The following is a 21,927-nucleotide window of genomic DNA, read 5'->3' as shown; positions in this document are numbered from 1 at the left end:
GAAATAGACACATAGATCAATAGAACAGAATAGAAAGTCCATATATAAATTCACAATTACATAATCAATTAATCTTCGACAAAGGAGGCAAGAATATGCAATGCAAAAGTCTCTTCAACAAACGGTGTCCAGAAAACTGGACAGTTACATAAAAAGAATAAAACTAGACCAATCTCTTTTAGCATACACAAAAATAAACTCGAAATGGACTAAGGTCCTAAATCTGAGACCCGAAACCCTAAAAAATCTAGAAGAGAGCACAGGTTGCAAATTTCTCTAGTATGTGTCATATTAACATTTTCCTAGATGCCTCTTGAGGCAAGAGAAACAAAAGCAAAAATAAACTATTGAAATTACATTTAAAGAAAAAGCTCGGGGATCCTGGGGTGGCTCAGTGGTTTAGCGCCTGCCTTTGGCCCAGGGAGTGATCCTGGAGACCTGAGATCGAGTCCCACATCGGGCTCCCGCATGAAGCCTGCTTCTCTGTCTGCCTGTGTCTTTGCCTGTGCCTCGGTCTGTCTGTCTGTCTCTTTCTCTCTTTCATAAAATGAATAAATTAAAAAAAATTTAAAAAAGAAAAAAAAAGCTCCTACCAAGGAAAGGAAATAATAAAACTAAAAGACACCTACTGAATAGAAGATATTTGCAAATGACACACTTGATAAAGGGTTAGTATCCAAAATATATAAAGAATTTATACAACTTAACATCCAAAACTCCCAAATAGTCCAATTAAAAACATGAACAGACACTTCTCCAAACAAGACATACAGATGGCAAACAGATATATGAAAAGATGCTCAACATCACTCATCATCAGGGAAATGGAAATCAAAACCCCAGAGATATCACATCACACCTTTGAAAATGGCTAGAATCAAAAACACAAGAAACAACAAGTGTTGGAGAGGATTGGGGAGAAAAAGGGAACTCTCATGCACGGTTGGTTGGAATGCAAACTGGTGCAGCCACTATGGAAAACAGCATGGAGGTTCCTCAAAAATTAAAAATAAAACTACCATATGATCCAGTTATCACACTACTGGGTATTTACCCACAGAATACAAAACTACTAGTTGGAAAGGATATATGGACCCCTATGTTTATTGCATCATTATTTACAATAGCCAAATTATGGAAACTGCCCAAGTGTCCATTGACAGATGAATGGATAAAGATGTGGTATATAGATACAATGGAATTGTACTCATAGAACACAATGTAATATTGTCATTTGTAGCAACAAAATGGGCCTAGAAAATATCATGCTAAGCAAAATAAGTCAGAGAGAGACAAATACCATATGATTTCACTCATATGTGCAATTTAAGAAACAAAATAAATGGTTTTTGGGGAGAGAGAGAGAGAAACCAAAAAACAGACTCTTAACTATAGCCAATGAACTTATGGTTACCAGAGCAGAGGTGGGTGGAGCAGGGTGGTGAGATAGCTGAAAGGGATTAAGAGCACACTTATCTTGATGAGCACTGAGTAATATATAGAATTGTTGAATCATTTTATTGTATATTTGAAAATAATATAACACTGTAGGTTAACTATACAGGATTTTTTTTAATGATACCAGCCACTTGTCTTATAAAATGGATTTTGGACTTGTCAGATTACTTCTATAATTATATTCTGGTTTAACATTTTTTTCAAGAGTACTATGTAAGTGATATGGTATTCTTCTTACACATGAGGAAATAGATAACGTCTGTTTGTCCCATACTCAGCAATGCTAATTTGGGTACGATGGTGTCCTCTGAATCTCTCCACTCTAGAGGCACATTTTCCCCTTTGTAATAATTTAAGTCATCTGAGGGGTGATATGTTAAGATTATGAGAAGGTCCTGAGTCTTCAAAATGACTTTCACATCCACTGATAATCTTTGACTACTTTATTAGAAATTTAAAAATAGTAGTCTAATTCCATCATTGTTTTCACTGATTAGCTGGTATTTTATAAAGAACATCTTTCCTTACTCCTCTTTCATCCTTTATTTTCAGTATCACTATCAAACCATGGACTTTTGAAAATTTTATTTAATGAGCTATAATCCTTTAATGTTATTATTATTTTGATATTCAAACTGTCCCAAAATTTGCCAAAGGAAGCTCCTTCACATCATCTTTGTGTGTGTCTGTCTGTTTAATGATACTTCTGGGTTTTCAGAAATTCCTTGATTTCTTTTTTCTAGCTTTGTTGAGGTAAAATTGGCAAACAAAAATGTAATATATTTTGCTGATTTGATATTTTCATACACTGTAAAATGATTCCCACAATCAAGTTAACACACCCATCACCTCACACAATTACTTTTTTTTTTTTTTTAGGAAGAATGTTAAGATATCTTCTCTTAGCAGATTTCAATATACAATACAGTATCGTTAATTATAGTAACCATGCTGTCCATGGTTACTATATTCATCTTATAACTTATTCATTTTATAACTAAAAATGTGTGCCCTTTGGCCAATCTCTCTCCATTTTACCTCCTCTCCTATACCCCAGCCCCTGGCAACCACCATTCTACTGTTCATTTCTATTAGTTCACATATAAGTGATATGTAGTATGTGTCTTCTGTGTCTGGCTTACTATATCTTCTAGGTTAATCCATACTGTCATAAATGCCAGAATTTCCTTATTTTTAAAGACTGGATAATATTCCATTGTATACATATACATTTATTGTAGTAAAAACTGATAAACTATAAAAATAACAGTGCTGGGCACCCAGGTGGCTCAGTCAGTTAAGTGTCTGCATTTGGCTTGGGTCGTGAATGGGGTCCTCGGATCTAGTCCCTTGTCAAGCTCCCTGCTCAGCAAGGAGTCTGCTTTTCCCTCTCTCTCTGTCCACCCCCTCCCACCTCGTTCCTCTCTCTCTCTCAAATAAATAAAAATAAAAATAAAAATAAAAAATAACAGTGCTGAAGTACTCAGAAAACACTAAGAATAATTCAAATTAGGGTTATTGTGTGTCAACATTAATTATTAACATAATTTTTAAAATTCCTCAATTGGTTCTTTTCAGTATACTTTAGGGAGTTTATTTTTTAAAGCTACATCTTTAGGAGTTAAGATACAAATCAACTGGTGAAATTGGCACTCAAGAAACTAAAAGCTAGATGTGTGAAGGGTATTAAGGAGGGCACCTATTGTGATAAGCAATGGGTGTTATATGTAAGTGATGACTCACTGAACTCTGCTTCAGAAACTAATACTGCCCTGTATGTTAACTAAGTAAAATTTTAATTAATTAATTAATTAATTAAATTATTTTTCCTAAAATCTGGTGAGGCTTTTATATTATGCCCACGTGAAACCAGACAACTGATCAATTTGATTCTTTCCAATTGGCCAATTTAATGAAAAGAAAAGGTAGGAAGCCTGAGACAAGACAAATGGATTATGTTGGACTCAGCTCTATCTCTTCAAGGGAGGGGCCCTGACTATCTCAGATCTTATGGAAAGGAAGGTCACTGCAGGCTCTCCATAACCCTAGACTGAGCTCCAGAATGATCTCATTTCATCCTCTTGCACATTGGTTTCCTCACAGGTGACCTTTACTTCCTCTCCTTCTCTTCTTTCCACTGCATGCATCCTACTTTTCAGCCTGGGCCAAGTGTCCTGATCACTGGTCTTACTTCCCTCCCTTGGGCCTTGGTCCATTGACTCCAGTAAGAGATTCAGTAGCAGCCCCACCCACCAGCTCTGTGGACCACTTACTTTTAGAACCAACCTGCCAACCTACCAACCCCATGCACAGAGTCTATCCATTCCCAGCACACTGGGATTTTCTGAAAACCGAAGGAGAGGACAAGAATAAAACCTCATTAAAACTGAGGCTACAGAAACTGGATGAAACAGAGTTACTATCTCTGTCACTTTCGTGAGCTTCTCTTTTCCTGCCAAGATTTGATAATGATCATGTTTCTTATGCTTTTACAGAGGGTCTTCTCTACCCGTTGGAGGCAGAGTAACCTCTGGAGTCACACAGACTAGTTTCTCTGGTTACCAGCTCTGTGACCCTGACAAAGTTACTTAACTCTTCTAAGCCTTAGTTTCCTCATCTGAAATTGGATATATTAAAAGTAGGTACATTATAAGTCTAAAGGAGTTGCATAATGCTTGGCACTTAGTAATTCATCAATTATATGAGCTCCTATTATTATTATTATGGCTTTACTCTAACTCCCAGGGAATCTCACCAAAGACTTCCCTAACCACTTTTATGCAAATAGCCTCCAGATTTATTAACTCCCTTCATCCTTAACATTGTCCTTAAATCCTAGAACCCTAGAACTGTCCTAAAACATCCTACTCAGCTTCTTTAGCTCCCCAAACTCGACATTTCCAAACAAAAATCTTCCCTAGCACACACATTTTTTTCCACTTTTTATTTTTAGATAATTATAGATTTGCATGCAGTTGTTAGAAATGATATGTAGAGATTTTATATACCTTTTACCTAGTTCTCTACTAGAAGAAGGTGATGAAAATTGGAAAAAAATTATACATATATATTATGTATTATATATATATATATATATATATATATATATATATATATATATATATCCAGAAAAAGCAACAATATACTTTTCTCCCATTGAAGAACCTCAGAGTATATACACAATTACTTAGGGAAAAAAAAATCTCCACAAAACATTATTGGTAGCCTTTTCAGTTGCTTCTTCCTGCTACCTGGCCCTGGTTTCAGGGTTCATTCTTTCCAGCCCTGGGGGTATATCTTGATGGGCCTAAGCCATTCTCCATGCCAGTGTTTGGTTTAGGAAGGAGCCCACCACACAGTTCTGTATTATGAGACACAAAAGAGAATCTACTGGGCAGTTTGCCTTGCTAAAAAAAAAAAAAAAGGTGTGGGAGAAGGAGCTATTCCACTTTTCTGTCTCTAAATATTGTTGTATGAAGATGTACTTGGAGCTCCTGAAATCACCACACAACTATAAAAGGCAAGTATGAGCCAGCACTGAATGTAGCAGAGCAGCAAGATGAAAAGAACGTAGATCCCTAATGAAATCCCCAAGCCTCTACAAATACCCCCAAAAATCCTCTGTCTCAGGATATCTTGTTAAGCAAGATAGTGGGTTTTCTGTTTGGGGTCTACAAATGTATCCTAACTGAAACAGCATTAATAAGTGGATCCAGTCTCTGACATGCTGATTTATACGAGAGAACCTACAGTTTAGTTGGCTAACAGTGTATTCCATTTAAAATGAATATTCTAGAAAAGAAACAGTCAGGTTTGCTGTTAACTGGTAAGAAAGAGCAGCGTAAAGAGCATAGGTTCCAGAAGCAGGAACCCAGGTTCAGATCCCACGCTTGCAGCTCACCAGCTATGCTGCCTTAGGGAAGATGATTTATTTAGTTGCTTCATTATGCCCACAGTAATACCTACCTCATAGGTTTATAGGGAGTATTAAATGCAAAAACGTAATATGTCAAATACGAACCCAAATAAATGTTAGTCTCTTTTCCCCTAATTAATCCTTTGCTAAAATGAAACACTAACTCAGTTTATTAGACCATTAATTCAGACACTTTCTGTCCAGCAGGAGTTACTCTGACAGCAGAGCTGGTGTCATCAAGAGTAATTTCTACTGAAAAGGTTCCAATCTTAACATTTCCACTCTGAAAAACCTAGTTGGTGCAGAAAGGATCAGGCAGGGTTACTTTCAACTCTAGAGAAAATTGATGTGATGATAACCACAGTGGAAGGATTTATATGTCCTTGATTGTTTTATTCTCACACCTTAAAAAGGTATGTGAGTGGAATTAATGTGCTGCAGTGGAAGTATGCTTGTAGTAACTTTTCCTCCAAATTACTTCCAAATTTTGTTACATTTCATCAAAAGCTAATCTTATTATACTGATATCATTATCAAACTCCCTAGAAAAATGAACACACTATTTTATGGGTATACTGTGTTTGGAGTATGAAAACAAAAATAGAAGTTGGCATTAAAAAGAAATACTCTTTACTCTTGGCATAGCAATACAGGCTATTATAAAAGTATTCACCTTTTAAATTAAATGAACAGAAATTTTGTTTACTTAGATATTCAATGATCTCAGGACTCCTGAGTGGCTCAGTGGTTGAGCGTCTGCCTTCGGCTCAGGTCATGATCCCCAGGTGCTGGGATCAAGTTCTGCATCGGGCTCCCCACAGGGAGTCTGCTTCTCCCTCTGCCTATGTCTTTGCCTCTCTCTGTGTGTCTCTTATGAATGAATGAATGAATGAATGAATGAATGAATGAATGAATAAATAAATAAATAAATAAAATATATTAAAAATTCAATAATTTCATTACACTTGTGCACTAATAAGGATAAAATTGATCAAATTTAACTGGAAGACAATTTGACACCAAAATCCTTAAAAATACATTTATAATTTGGCCTAGAAATTCCACTTCTAGGAATATATTTTAAAGAAAGAATTAAGGATTTGTCGAATAATTTTTCAAGAAGAATTTTTCTTGCAGGAATTTTTCTTGCTGGAAGAAAACCTAAGCATTCAACGTTAGAAGATTAAATTATGAAATGCCCATCCAAAGGAATACTATATAATCATTAAAATGAAGTTCTAGAAAAACATTTATTGACATGGAAAGATGTGCATGATATATATACTTAGGATTTGGAAGGCCATAAACTATATACAGACTGTTGTAAAGTTTTGTTTTAAAAATACATTTTTTTCACAAAAGTGTCAAAAACTGCATACCAAAATTAATATGTTTCAAAGAGCTTCTATTTCCTCTGTTCAAGTTCTGTGTATTTGCTGCAGTATGCATAAATTAATTACATAGTAAGGAAAATTATGTTTAAAGAGTTCAAAAGAATTAGTAGGGTAGTTTTAAGCTAAATAGCAAATAAATCCCTTCACTATTCATTACACGGAGCTGTAATTATCTGAGCTCTGGTTTCTCAGATTTCCCCCAAAATCTGACTTAAGAAGTTGAAATTTAAGAGATTTGCCTACCTCCTCCTACTATTGACCACAAACTGGAAAACTGGTGAGCTCTATTTCTGGTCAGGGAGGGTCTCTGAAGTCCAAGATTCCCAAGCCCCTGCAATGATGCTTACTGAAGTTTTAAGCAAATTTTCTACCTGTGTTTAGTTAGCTCTTTATGGTTCCAAGGTAGCTTTCTCCAAAAAGAAAGAAACTGATTGCTGTCCACCCTGGGATGCAGCTCTTGGATGTCATCTCCAAGTGCACAAAAGATCTGGTCTCTATTAGAGTCTTGCCTATTGTACCGACCTGAACTCTTGTTTATAGTATTATTAACAATTATTATTGTAGCTGGTGTTTATTGACCCTTGCTATATGTTCCATGCATTTTATCAAGCACCGTTCATACATTATTTTGTTTAAGCTCTTAGAAGCATCCCAGAAAGATTAATGCTATCCTTATTCCCATTTTATAGATAAGAGAACAATTTGCCCAAGATTACATAGCTAATAAGGAGTAGAATCAAAATGGGAACTTGAGTCTATCTCAATTTTACTAGATGTCCTTTAGCCATTTAAATAAGTGTGTTTATAATTCACATTGGGAAGAAAGTTCAATTGGTCATGGCTGGGTCTTCCTAAACCAGAATTAAAGTGATTTCAAGAAAGTATTAGACCAACATTACAATCATAGAAATGACTCTGCTACACAGCCATGCCCTTCGCTACCAGTGGCAAGGGCGGCCAAGACATAACCAAGAGTCCTTATGTGTTCAGCTCCACACTGACTTGCTTAAGCTTGTCACTTAACCTCTCCAAACCTCAGGTCCTTATGTGGAAAATGAGCTTTACAATACTTCTCTTAAATACCTCATTTGTGAGTATCAAATGAGACAATGTATGTGTAAGCACTTTTAAAAGTACAAAGGGCAAAAATCTTGATTAACCTCTCCATGCAAATTACTTCTGCCCTCAAAACCCAAAAGCAATGTAACTTTGATATAGCATTTTGCAAAAAACTGTGTGAAGGACTTCAGAAATACAGAGAAACCTTAATATATACAAAAAAAAAAAAAATCCCATGTGGAATGCTCTCCCATGTTTAGCATTCAACTAAATAAGTCCTGAGGAAAAGTCACTGAATAGATGTTACCTTCCCCCATCTGATGCTGTCTGACTTAATGTTTCTTCTCTAAGTGCATGAACTTTTGAACACCAGGAATTTTTGTCACAGGACTTACGACTCTCCTGTGACTTGATGTTAGGAAATCTCCTTAGTCATTTTGGTTTCTGCTCCCTGGGAGGAAATTGGAGCTTTGGCACTGATTGAGTTGCTACACATTCTGTTTTAACTTAGGATAACACTTGGCTCAATAATTCAAAAATATTACACCTAGGCTTAGCATTATATTTGCATGATGGAATAATTTCTTTAAAAAATAATATCTGGAGGTAGGAGAAATAAAGGGATTTTTCTTGACTACTTCTTTAAGTTGTAAAAGCAATACATGCCCATGTTAAACAATTCAAATAGTACATGTACAGTGGAAGGTAGAAGTGCCCACTCAATGTACATTTCCACTTCTCCTTAGTAAACACTACTGACGGTTTCTCATATATATGTTGAGAGTTTTTCTATGCTTTAATAAGCAAAGGATATAAATATATCTATTTTTAACACAAACAATATCACTCATTCTATAGAGATTGCTCTTAAAAATGCTTTTTTTCCTCTTAAAAATACATGTGTACAGTTTCTCATACCCACTCCTATGACTCTAACAGTTTTAAAATCTCCTCTGCAGTATTTTATTGCATGGATATACCATAAACTGTTTAAATATTTTTCTCTGTATATGTATATTTAGTTGTTAATAGATTTCTAACATCACAAATAATTTTGCAAAGCAACTCCACATCTTTACTCAATTATGTGAGCACATCTATAGGTAAATTTTCAGAAGTAAAACTGATAGGTCGAAAGATATGTGCACTTAAAACAGTTATAGATACATCAATAGCATTTTTCACAGAACTCAATCTTTAAATTTGTACTGAATCACAAAAGACCCCAAATAGCCAAAGTAATCTTGAAAAAGAAAAACAAACTAGAGGCATCACAATCCCAGATTTCAAGATATCCTACAAAGCTATAGTAATCAAACAGTATGGTATTGGCACAGAAACAGACACATAGAACAATAGAACAGAATAGTAAGTCCACATATAAATCTATGATCATACATAGTCAATTAATCTTTGACAAAGAAGGCAAGATTATGCAATGGGAAAAAGGCAGTCTCTTAAAAAATGGTGTTGGGAAAACTGGACTGCTATATGAAAAGAATAAAACTGGGGATCCCTGGGTGGCGCAGCGGTTTGGCGCCTGCCTTTGGCCCAGGGCACGATCCTGGAGACCCGGGATCGAATCCCACGTCGGGCTCCCGGTGCATGGAGCCTGCTTCTCCCTCTGCCTGTGTCTGCCTCTTTCTCTCTCTCTCTGTATGACTATCAAAATAAATTTAAAAAAATTAAAAAAAAAAAAAGAATAAAACTGGACCACTATCTTTCATCATATACAAAAATAAACACAAAAAGGATGTGAAACTTGAAACCATAAAAATACTAGAAGAGAGCACATGCACAAACCATAGCAACATTTTTCTAGATATGTCACATATAAGTGGAATTTAGGAAATTAAACAAACAAAAGGGAAAAAAGAGAAATATCAAATGACAGACTCTTAACTATGGAAGCAAACTGATGGCTGCCAGAGGGGAGTTGAGTGGGGGATGGGTGGGATGGGTGGAACAGGTGGAAAGGATTAAGAATGCACTTATCTTAATGAGCACTGAGTAATATATAAAATTGTTGAATCACTATATTGAACACTTAAAACTAATGTAACACTGTATTTTAACTTATTGGAATTAAAATAAAAATATTAAAATAAGATAAAATGGTGAGAGATGTTGGAAATTGCCATTTTAAAGGTGGTTGTACCAATTTATTCTTTCTTTACAATTGGTACGCAAAAGACTGATTTTCTTCAACAACAGTATAGAATCTATGAGAAACTGTTAGACTGAGGTATATAATATCAATGATTCAGTGGACACTGGATATCAAGAAATTGTAAATTCCTGCTTTTAGGAATACTGTGAGTTACAAGGCTCCTCATTCTGGAAAGAAACAAGATTGCAGTGAACTCAATCTCTTAAAGAGAGGCTTAACACTCATGCTTACCATGTGCCAGGCACTATTCGTGCTTTCCCTACATTAAGTCATGTATTGCTCCCGCCAACCCTATAAGGAAGGTACTTTTTATCATTCCCATTTTACATACAAGAAAACTAAACACAAAGAAGTAAATTTCTCAACATCACTCAGGTGATAAGTCATAGAGTTCAGATTGGAACTGCGGAGTTTAAGTCCAGAGTGAGGTGCTTTTAACCACTTATGCATCTATCTGCCTCTGTGCGCCTATGATATGTTAAACATAATTATTAAGTGCCTATTGTATGCTTGGAATAACACATGAACCACCTTATCCTCACAACAATCTTATCCCTATTCCTCAGGGATATTAAAGTGGCTTGCCAAAGTGACAGAGGGAGAATTAGTACGCAGACATGTCTAATTCTGAACCTTCTATTTATTCTACTTGGACCATACTTCTTTAGAGAAGCTATTTGTCATGATACCCATTTTACAGTTAAGGAAATCAAGTCTTCAGAATGAAGTGAATAAGGAGGCTAAATAGAGGTTGTCCCTGTCAACAAATAGAGCTTACCAGGAGCTGTATCACACCTAGTTCTCCCTTCATCAGAGTTCTATAAAGTTAGAATGTTTATGCATGTGGTTTAATTCATATGCATATGGTTATATAGTAGCACAGAGAGGCAATTTGCTCTCTCCCATAAAGCGTGAGTTCAAATTGTCCAAAGTGAACCAAAATTGAAGGCAGAATTATAGTCTCCTAATTCTAAACATCAACAAAGCCCTTTTAAGAAGAGTGAAATAGTTGGGCAAGGATGAGCAGGTAGATTCCACACTGCAGGGAAAGCATCACAAGAATATGGTAGCAACATATTTTTAATCTTAGCAAGCAGATGATTATCAGTTCTTAACAAAATAGCTTGGTGCTGGTTCCTGAGTTTACAACGATATTTCCTTATAGTATACAGAAAAGAGATAGAATCCAAGGAAGCTAAGAGCAGCAAGAGGAGGAAATGCAGCAGAAAAGAGGCTTCTAGATAGGAAAGCCCTCTTTCTGCTCTGCTTATACCCAGTGTCCAGCACAGTATATGAGAGTTTTACAGGCTCTGGGTTCAAAATTTGTTCTGCTACTTACCTGCTGTGTGACCTTGGGCAAGTTACTAAATCTCTCTAGCAAGTTTCCTCATCTGTAAAATTAGTAATAATCAATAGTATCGACAACATTAGTCCATCACAAGATTAAATATTGTCTAGTACAGATCACTTCCCTGAAGGTTGAGGGTGAAGCACAGAATTATCCAAGTTCACAGAGATGGAACCTTTGCCTTCATATTTCAGTGTCTTATTGCTTTTTTGTTTTAATGCAATCAGGAAAACATACTGTCCTATATCTAAGTCTGGGGCTGGGAAGGAGATTTCTACTCATCTTCTTAAGATAGTTTCATATTCTGAAGATCAGAGTGTGCAATTCCTATATTTCTGTGTCTGGCAGCCCTAGTTATAAATGGGGCATCAGATCTATGTTATCATTGAGAACAAACAAACAACACAGTAAAGAGCTTATCTTTGGATAAACACATCTTGGTAGGCAAAAATCAGTGAGTGGTTGCTTACTAGGCTTTGGACATTAATTTGATCATCTCTTAAAAGTTACTTTTTTTTTTTTTTTTTTTACCCCATGGATATCAATGTAATATTAGAACAAGTATTTTCTTATGCTATACAGTAAAACAAGTCAGCCTGGAAGAACACAAAGATTTTACCATTATTATGTTTACTTTTGAGGGTAATTAAATATTTGCTTTGAGCTCCTCACATTGCATTGCAAATCCATAAAAAAATTATTCATTCCTCTACCTAAAGCTTAGGTAGCATTAAGTCTTTGTCATTACTTCCCTTTCACTAAAAATCATGTTTTCAATCATACGTCACAATCCTATATTATGTGGATCTTCATTTGCCAAGAATTTAGTCTTTTTTTCTGTTTATGTTCAATCAATTACCTCTGTCCTTTTGTTAGTTGGGCAATGGGAGGCAGTGGCTTCAGGGTTTTCTCTATGAGAAGATGTCTGCATCTCATGATAACAGTGTTAGCTCTTCTATTTACCTCATGAGATAAGCCTTCAATGAATTAGGCCAACCTGCCAGGCTCTGCTAACCTGGATCAGGTCTATAAAGCCAAAAATGTCTTCTTGAAAATTAATAATAACTCACTCAAACTGGCAGTTAGAAACTGCAGGATACAAAGAAAGGTATAGTTGGAGGTGCCTGCATGGCTCAGTCAGTTAAATGTCTGCCTTAGGCTCAGGTCATGATCCCAGCATCCTGGGATTGAACCCCACATTGGGCTCCTTACTCACCGGGGAGTCTGCTTCTCCCTCCCCCTGCTCTTCTGCTCTAGCTCACTCGTTCTCTTTCTCTCTCCCTCTCAAATAAATAAAATCTTTAAAAAAAAAAAAAGGTATAGTTGAATTAAGAAAAAAAGAACCTAAGCCCTGTTAGAATGTCTGGTGTCTATAGACGTAATTTTTGTCTTCTATGACAACATTCTATTCAAAGGATTAGGGCAGTGAGTTAAACTCAGGCAAAACTTGAGGAGTTGAATAAGTAGTGCCTGAGATGAGAGAAAAATGAAAGATCTGTGTGTCATTTGTTTGGGAAAATAAATGAGATTCATCTGCAGAGATCTCTGGAACTCTTGTCATCTTCCCTTAAAAGAGTTTCTTCTGTGTCCCTTTCTGGTTCCCATACATCAGCCTCTTGTCACCCAATTCAAACTTTAAAGTCCTCTTGAGTACTCTCTTCCTTACCCCCTTCCTTTAATCAGTCCTGAAATCCTTTTTTGCACATCATATTTTCTTATATCTTTTTCTTCTTTACACACCTGATTCAAGATTTCATTTCCTCTTACCTATAATAGCAAAAAAGCCTTCCAACTGATCTCCCTGACTCCTGACTGCTCTCCATTCAGTGCAGTCTCTACATCATGATCATACTCACCTTCACACAATACCATTTCGATCATGTCACTCCTCTGCTCCAAAACATTCAGATGAAAAATATATATCCACAGCTATAGTCCTTTGATCAGTTCTGATTTACTTTCCCATTCCCATTAACCTCCTATATACTTCCAAATTCCATACAAACAGCCCATTCCCTCTAATCTCTGCCAAATTACTTCATTCTGCTTCCTTCACATTAGAATGTCTTCTTCTCAGTCCTAAAAATTCCTGCCTATCCTTTAACCCCAAAATTAAATATAACTTATTCTCCATATAAAAATAAGCACTTAGCTGTAGTATTAAAGTTCCTCCATCACTGGGTCCAGATTTTCACACCATCAGATCATGCGAGGTCTTTCTATGCCCATAGAAAGAAGCTTGAAATTTATTCTCTAGGATACAGGGACCCAATGAAGAGTATTACACATTGAAATTATAAATTGGAGTTGCATTTACCTCCTGGTGCTGTTGCAGTGGAGACTGAATTAGATAGGAGCAAGGAGACTAGAGCTGGAAAGACCCATTAAGCAGCTATTGGATCTGAGAGAAGACTGAAAGAGCTGTGTTAGGGGGAGGAAAATGATGAGCAAAATTCTAAGTGTTTTGAATTTGGGGTTCTGAGGACTAGGGTGAGGCAGGCAAAATAACCATGGTGCAAAATTAACTTCCCAGGTATCCACTCAGCACTAAGTGCAGTTGAGTGCCTCCTTCAATTCTTTATCCTAGGTGCCTATCTTGCCTTACCCTGAGTTCTTACAGATTTTGTAGAGACATCACCTTGGCAACTAAGGGGGTACACCATTCAGATCTCCCTTCAAGAAAGAACTTGCCATTGAGCTGCAAAAAAGTGCAGTTAGGTAAGAGCCTGTACCTGTAGAACATTCAGGATCAGATCTGTCTCAGCTTCTGAGTCACAGCCATACCCCCTCCTAGGAACACCTAGTCAGAGACCAGGTAGGTTAAGGGTACTCAGCCTGGCAATTTCTGTCCAAGGTGGGGCCCTCTAAACAGGTAATCCTTCCCCCTGAAAATTACCATTAAGTTGGATGAGAATGTCAGATCTAAAGGCATTCTCTGTCCAATTCTGATTCCTCCCCTTCTATCTTTATACTGTTTTCCCCAATAAACTACTTGCTCAATAATTCTCTCTCAGCAACTGTTCTCAGAGGACCCAAATGATGCATATAATAAGCAATTAATCACACCAATCAAGACATGGAACTAGAGATGAAGGGATAAATTTTAGTGGTCTTGTCATGTAGTAGTTTAAAGTCTGGGCTCTAGACACCAGGTTCAAATCCCAGCTCATCCACTTCTGACTTTGTACAACCTTAGACAAGTTATATAACTTTCCAGTACCTCAGCATCTTCATTTGCAGTATGAGGATTTTAATAGTATATGAAGACTATACAAGATAATGCACTGAAAGTATTAAACACAGTGCCTGGCCCATAATAAATGTTCTTGAAATGTTACATTTTGTCACTGAATAGACTTTGAAATGCTGTTTATAGAGGTTATTGATTATGATAAAATAGAAGAAATGTTTACTTGAGAAAAATTTTCCGCAGGATATGGTAGAGCTAATGAAGATTACTTAAATCTTCAATTTATTTTATCTTAAAATATTTCAAACTCAACCCTGTGATTTTTTTCAATTTCCCTCCATATTATTCCCAATATGGCGCCTCTCCTCCATGTAATGGCATCACCTTGTTGTCTCCTGCCAACATCATTCTTTGTCATTCACCTCAAATGTCTATTCTTCCCCTTTCTATCAGATCCTGCTAATAATCTCCTCTAAAACTTGGTTGAGAACTCACCTTCTCCAGAGTTTCCTTGACCAGCCTTTCTATTCTACCCATCCCAACTGTGATCATTCCTCTCTATGAGCAAACTCTAAAATGGTATCATCTTGAAACTAGGAACAAATAAACAAACTATATTTGTATGTATATATATATACATATATATATACACACATACAAACACACCACACAGATATGCATAAAATTCTCAAGCTATGTTGAAAGTGTCTGTGTGTCCATAAATATTTGTTAACGATGAAATAGCAGGACTAGCATCTCCTGTGACTTTAGATAAGAACCCCTCTCCTCTACTCACTCTTTTGCCCAAGGATAGAAGATGGCTTGGCAAAGCTATTGTCAATAAATGCTTACTTTAAGGATGAATGCTTTCAGTTGTAGGTGCATGGTCAGTCTACAAATTATATTTCTATATCCTCTTTCTATATGTCAGCTTTAAAAATGAAATGTTTCATAAAACAACCTCGGTCATATAATGGGAAAGCTAATGTATGGAGAAGTGTTTTACAATCATTTCAAGTATTGTAGGTAATACAAATCTGTTTTATACAATAAAGTCCTGGTCTACCATACATCTAAAAGGCAGTGGGAAATTACAATTAGAAACAGAAACAAGGCATTTTTCCTCTCACTATTTAGTAGATGTAATATTCCCTACAAAATGGCACTGAATGTTTTCCTGCTACTACACAGTGCTATATAGGCTCAGAAAAATAAAACCTCTTTTTATGCCTATGAAAGTGGCTTCAAACAAAATAACCAACTTCAAAGGTAAGATGAAAGTGCTTTGTAATGTGGCTGAATGCAAGGAATGTTTTTAGGTAGCCCAATATTTGTATATATGCATTGATACATATTGCAATACATATTTAAAAAGTGCTACTAAATCTCCAGCCATCCTATACATCCAATTTGAAACCCTTATCAAGATATTCACACTCAAAGACAAGGTTCCCACATCAAATAGATCACAATCTTAGGTGTATTTAAATACTGGAAATGAATGGTACCTAAAATAAAAATCCTTACACACAGAGCAATACATGAGTATAACATTAATAGCCTACATGGGTTTTTAATGGCTCCTAATATAATATGCCCTTTCAAGAGACCATTCATACATATTGAAATGCACTTTTACAGTGCTACTTTGAGTAATTATGAATTGGACAAGGTTGACAAAAATCAGCATTAACAGGCAATTTTCTTGAAATATACACAACCTTCTGTAAGTACACAGCTCTAGAAGTGGTGAAATATTAGATTTTGAATGCTAAAAAGTAAAAGTAGTTTTCACATTGATTTTCAAGAATATACATTTTTATTGTTACAATTCAGTTAACTATTTTACTGAAGTTTACAGTCATCTCCAATTCAAAGGCAATAAAAAAATCAATTGTTTGTTTTATAATCAATACCATGAAGCAAAAGTAATTAATAGCCAATATAAAGTAACCTATTTACTACCTCATTTTAATTGTAGTGAGGAACTATAACAAGAAGGCATTCCTATTATCCTAGCCTGTTCCACTTAACAAGTTTACATTTAAGGTCTTTCCATTTTCAAATAACAAACCCACTGTACATTTAGAAAACCTACTTGGGAAAATCTATTATTATTTAATTTCTCAGAAAACTGCTAGTTCAACCTACTTTTCTTTGAATTCCAAGTTGCTACATTATCCTCATCTTTATAATAATAATTATTGATCTCTCAAGAGCAAGAACATCATGCAAAGTGAAAGAATTATAAAATGAAGAAAGAAAATTTCTATTATTCAAGTGAATAATAATCAAGTTGTATATCTTAAACATATAGCACATTATAGGCATAATTAGCTCACCACCACTGTTAGAAACATACCTACACATTTTTCAAAATAAGTCTTTTAAATAAAGTATTATAAGCATCTTTCTAGCTTAAGGATTTGAAATAGCAATTAAGTCTTGAACCTTAAATCATTTGTCTCTATAACTAGAAGAGCAAGTCCCAAGGATGTAAATCTCACCCAATGAGACAAGGGATGCTGAATGTATTATTAATTGCTAAGTAATTTCTTAATTTTAGAAATCTACCACCCAACACTGGCAAATAAATAATGTGATTTATGAGCCCAGACTCTCATTGCTGCTTTACTAGAGTTCAATAAACACATGCACATCCTAAATGTACAGTGTGATTGTGATTTCTACAAGCCAGAGAACAGAGCAGGACTCGGCAATAGCAAATCTACCCCATCTACTTATTATTCAAGCAGTAGTATTTAGAATACCTAAAATGCCTGCTGAACACTGCGGCTCAACATCCCCCTGGGGTTACTTCTTAGCAGAACCACATCTCTTCTCCTCAGTGATTAGTGAGTTTTAAGAAGCAGGTAATACGGGGTAGAAATTCTCATGCAGCAGAAAGATAACTCTTCTCTCCAAATTCTCAAAAACCAACACCCCCACACCCCAAATACACACACATACATAATCACCTTTTTTTAAGACAGAAAGGAGGGTTTTTCAAATAGGTACCTAAAACATGCCATTTGCAAGGGGATGAAAAACGTATTTTTCCTCTACTTGCTGCTGTGTAAGATGTTTACAGATCTGATTAGAAAACCTGTATGTACATAAAAAGTAGTGCTTTCAGTGAGATTTCTTTAGTGAAATCTGCCTGTGCAGACATATATGTGCATAAATCATACATATTTATGCAAACATGCCTACATTAACAAGGACACACACATACACCTAGACCAATAATTAAGCTTACACTCTTCTACAAGCCCCCTTTGACATTTTTTAGCATGCATGTTATTCAGAAGACAGATTTTAAAAAAAGAATAAGCAGCTGCATATAATGCATGCCAAAGTGGCATGTTTAGAGAAGCAAATACATTACCAGACGCATTTTGAAGTTTCTGGAACACCTGCAGGTAAAAGGAGACTGTGAATCGGGTGCTGGCACGCGGTATTCCTCAGAATCACAGAGCTCGGTGTGACTGTGGGGGAATGTAAGGCGAGTGTGAGGCTGGAAACCTTTGAGTTGAGCTCACTCTAAGCATCAGAAAGCCTCAAAGAGGGGAGAGAAAAAGGCAGCCCACAGACAGCTAGATGAGAAACTTCTGGCACCTCTCCAGCTCAGGAATGAATTCTCTGTAATTTGGAGACGTATAGTGATGGAAATGAAGAGAAACTTGGATTTACGGGTGAATTTGCTCAGCCATGCAGAAATGGGCAGGTAACAGTCTCTCAGCTCATTTTAAAACAGTCATTCAAGAACAAGACTGAATCAAAAAATTAAAAGGCATCCTTTTTGAAAAAAAATAAAAAGGCTACTCCAGCCAGCTTCCCAAGATGCCTTTACAAACTTCAAATGGATCATTCCATCAGCTATTTGTTGCACATTTTATTAATCCCAGTGCAGAGGTAAACTGGAAAATCTAATTCCTTTTATGTAGAAAACTGGATTTACTGCTTCTTTTTATAATGCACTTTAGTCATATAAATACACAGATTTACTTACAGAGTTCTCGTTTCTTGTGTAAAACCACTACTGTTTGGTCCAGATAAAATGTTAAAAGGCTTGTTTGCAGCTTTTCAAGGAAGTAAAGAAAAAATGTTTTAATACTCAGAAGGTAAGCTGAGTACAGATATTTAAATGTTGAATTTGAAGCAAAGAGAGCATAAAGGAAGAGCCCTGAGCCATTAAGTGGTACACAGAGATATGGTTATACACGAGCATTGAGCAGGCAGGTGGCTCAAGCCTATAAATATATACATAATTAAGGGTAGAAAGAAAAGAGCTTTGGCAAATTAACTTCTTAGAGACAATAGCTGTGATTTTGTTTAGGCTTACAAATAAGTCAATAATGTCTGGGGAGCACATATGGACTTCACCTTGTCTGAAAAATTCCACAGCTCATGAATAGTGAGGTTGGAAGCATCACACACTGGCAATCTATATTCAAATGTAATGAGGAGAAGGACGATATTACCATGAAGAATGTTGTCATATTACATTGTGCCTGTGTGGCTTAACTACTCATCCAACCTTGCAAATGGCCATTTGCCTGGACTCAATAGCAAATGTGCTATCGACGGGAGGGTGGAGGTGGGAGGCCGATTTTATTTGTTTTACTACACACACACCTTTGGGAGGCTCAACGATAAAATGCATGGGCTGAATGTAGGAGTGATTCTCTTTTCAAGGCCACATTTATCTATAATAAATCCCAAGTGGAATTAATAATGACCAATTAAGCTATTTATTATTTTAACTCTTGCAGTCAAGGGCAAAACAGTGTTTATGTTTATTGATAGAAGGTCGATGGCAAGACGGCTGAAGATGGCTGGGCTCACCTTTAAGCACACTCAATAAGCACATATTGACTGAACAGCCTCCGGACTTCCTCACATTCCAGTGCCCAGTCTTTTCTGTCTAGGATATTTTTTCTTATCTCTCCACTGCCATCTGCTTCATCCATTTATTCAGCAAATATCTAGTGAATTAGACACTCCACTTTGTGGAAAATACAGAGACACTTAAGACACGATCATCCCTCAAGGAGCTTACCATTGTCAGGTAATACCACAATGGGTCCCAGTGAGGGATAGGCATATCAGAATTATTTACAAATACCCATGCTCACTGCTATCTCTTCTTCTATTTTGGATTCATTTTTTAAAGATTTTATTTATTCATTCATGAGAGACACACACACACACAGAGAGGCAGAGACACAGGCAGAGGGAGAAACAGGCTCCATGCAGGAAGCCTGACGTGGGACTCGATCCCATGTCTCTAGGATCATGCCCTACACTGAAGGCGGGCACTAAACCACTGAGTCACCCAGGGACCCCCTATTTTGGATTCATTTTTGGTGGGAGAGGCAAGCAGAGTTTGTACACAAGTTTTGAAAATCTCCTCAAATGATTCTGATTTAAATCCCCTCCTCCACTCCATACACCTAACAGCAATTCAAGACAATCATTATCAGCCCTCTAGTAACTGAGAGGAGGGTATCCCATCCACTGCTGCATATAGACTCAAACTACTCAAGCTGACCAGTACTTCTGTGTCTTTGCTCATCTCTCTCTACTATGGGCATGGCCCATATTTAATCAGTGTGGCCCAGAGCCTGAGTCTATAAGGTTCTAACAGATTTGGAAGCCAAAGCTGAAAGGGGGAAAAAAAGCCCAAATCTTTTGGTTCACTCATTTAACTTCTCTGGGCCTGTTTCCTTATCTATAAAATGAGAAGTCAGGACTGGCTTTGAGTCTATAATTTCTTTGCCAAGATGTATGAGCACTTTCTTTGAGAAAGCCAGTCCTATGCTATATTGACACCTACATAAGAGCACACCTGGGGTTAAAAACTTAGAATTCCCAACTTCTACTGTCTTACTGCTTTATGTCCTTAGTCAACAAATCAAATCTCATGAAGGTGAACCTTCAGCCTGAGGCTCTAGGGCCCAGAATCATAGGCCTCTCCTCCATTTTCCCATGTTGATGGTGGGGGGATGGGAGGCAGGAGGGAACCATGGAGGGATTCAGAGCATGAAAACAAGCATATTGTCTGCCAACTCCAGCCTTTGCTTCAGCAACTGCCTCAGCTCCAGCCTGGACGACCCCCTGGTGAATGGCAGATCCTGGAACCATCAAACAGAATGGTCATATAGCCAGACCCCCTGCCTCCATGGGCAATCCCATTCAAATAAGTGTGAGGGCCTAAGAAGGCAGGTTTGGGGCTTATGAAAACAGCTCTTCTAGGCTCTATTTCTAATCTATGGCCTGGAGGAGTATCCTGTGCCACCCCTCAGAGGTATAAGAGAAGAATATGGCCACAACATCCTCAGAGGCCAGTCTGCCTGTCCCCTTTGACTTACATCACAGTTCACTCTATGTCCCACAAGCCCACTCACCATGACAATAAAAATAGCTCAAAAGGGAGGGCTCATTTAGCCTCTTTCCCCCACTGACTATCCTGTGCTCAGCACCACCTTCATTCACTCAAGAAGAAACCAACCTTAGCAGATATTTTTAAGGCAAAGCTCAGGTGACCAACTAAAATATAATCCTCTTCACGTAGCAATCCTACTAAAAAAATAAATGTTTTCTATCTACTCCGGTTCTCAGTTAAGAAAGTCTGAAAAGCCTGACCTTGAAACACTAAGAGAAGGAAAGGCACAAATTTCCAAAGATGGTAGCACTGCAGAAATACTGAAGACACACAGACCTGAGTTCGAAGACACTATTCTCTAAATAGGGTCTTTGTGTCTTTGGGTAAGCCATTGAAATTCCCTCAGCCTGGGATGCCTGGGTGGCTCAGTGGTTGAGCAACCACTTTGGCTCAGGGCTTGATCCCAGGTCCCAGGACCGAGTTCCGCAGTGGGCTCCCTGTGGGGAGCCTGCTTCTCCCTGTCTGTGTCTCTGCCTCTCTCCTGTGTCTCTCATGAATAAATAAATACAATCTTTAAAACATATAAAAATTAAAAAATTCCCTCATCCTGATTCTTTCTCTGTAAAAGAAAAAATACCCCCCTTATCAAGTTATTTTGAGAGTTTAAATATGAAAAGTTCCTGAGGCATCATAAGTTACTTAAGAAATAGTAACTCATAATAATCAAAAGTATCCAAGTATCCAATTGTCTTCAGTATGCCATTAGCCTATAAAGACAAGGACTATGTTTTAGTCATTTTCATATTCCTCCTACCTACTGTGCCATGTGCCTTCATATCCATTCCATAAGGTTATTTTTTTTTTTTTTTTTTTTTTTGAGCATCTATCATTCCCACATTCCCAGCTAGGTGCCAGGGACACAGCAATGGGGAAGACAGTGGTGGCTCCTGCCCTCATGCGGCTCACAGTCTACTGAGGGAGACAACAGTTAAATAAGTGCCATG

The 21,927-nt window shown here is 37.0% G+C and overlaps 1 protein-coding gene across 2 annotated transcripts in view; it reads right to left on the bottom strand.

Annotated features, from left to right (window-relative positions):
• LOC478678 (IQCJ-SCHIP1 readthrough transcript protein) overlaps positions 1-18,019 on the bottom strand; it is a 710,941-nt gene extending 692,922 nt beyond the window's left edge. The window contains exon 1 of one of the 2 annotated variants that reach the window (XM_038583731.1): positions 17,924-18,019. In XM_038583731.1, coding sequence (XP_038439659.1) covers positions 17,924-17,932 — 9 coding nt within the window. In that variant the 5' untranslated portion in view covers positions 17,933-18,019. The remainder of the gene's footprint in view (positions 1-17,923) is intronic. The other variant, XM_038583737.1, reaches the window with a different exon arrangement.
• Between the last annotated feature and the right edge of the window lie 3,908 nt (positions 18,020-21,927).

This window comes from Canis lupus, chromosome 34 (assembly GCF_011100685.1).
Source record: "Canis lupus familiaris isolate Mischka breed German Shepherd chromosome 34, alternate assembly UU_Cfam_GSD_1.0, whole genome shotgun sequence".
Classification (NCBI taxonomy): Eukaryota; Metazoa; Chordata; class Mammalia; order Carnivora; family Canidae; genus Canis; species Canis lupus.
Note: the sequence above shows the minus strand (reverse complement) of the source record. Positions and strands in the feature narration are given on the sequence as shown.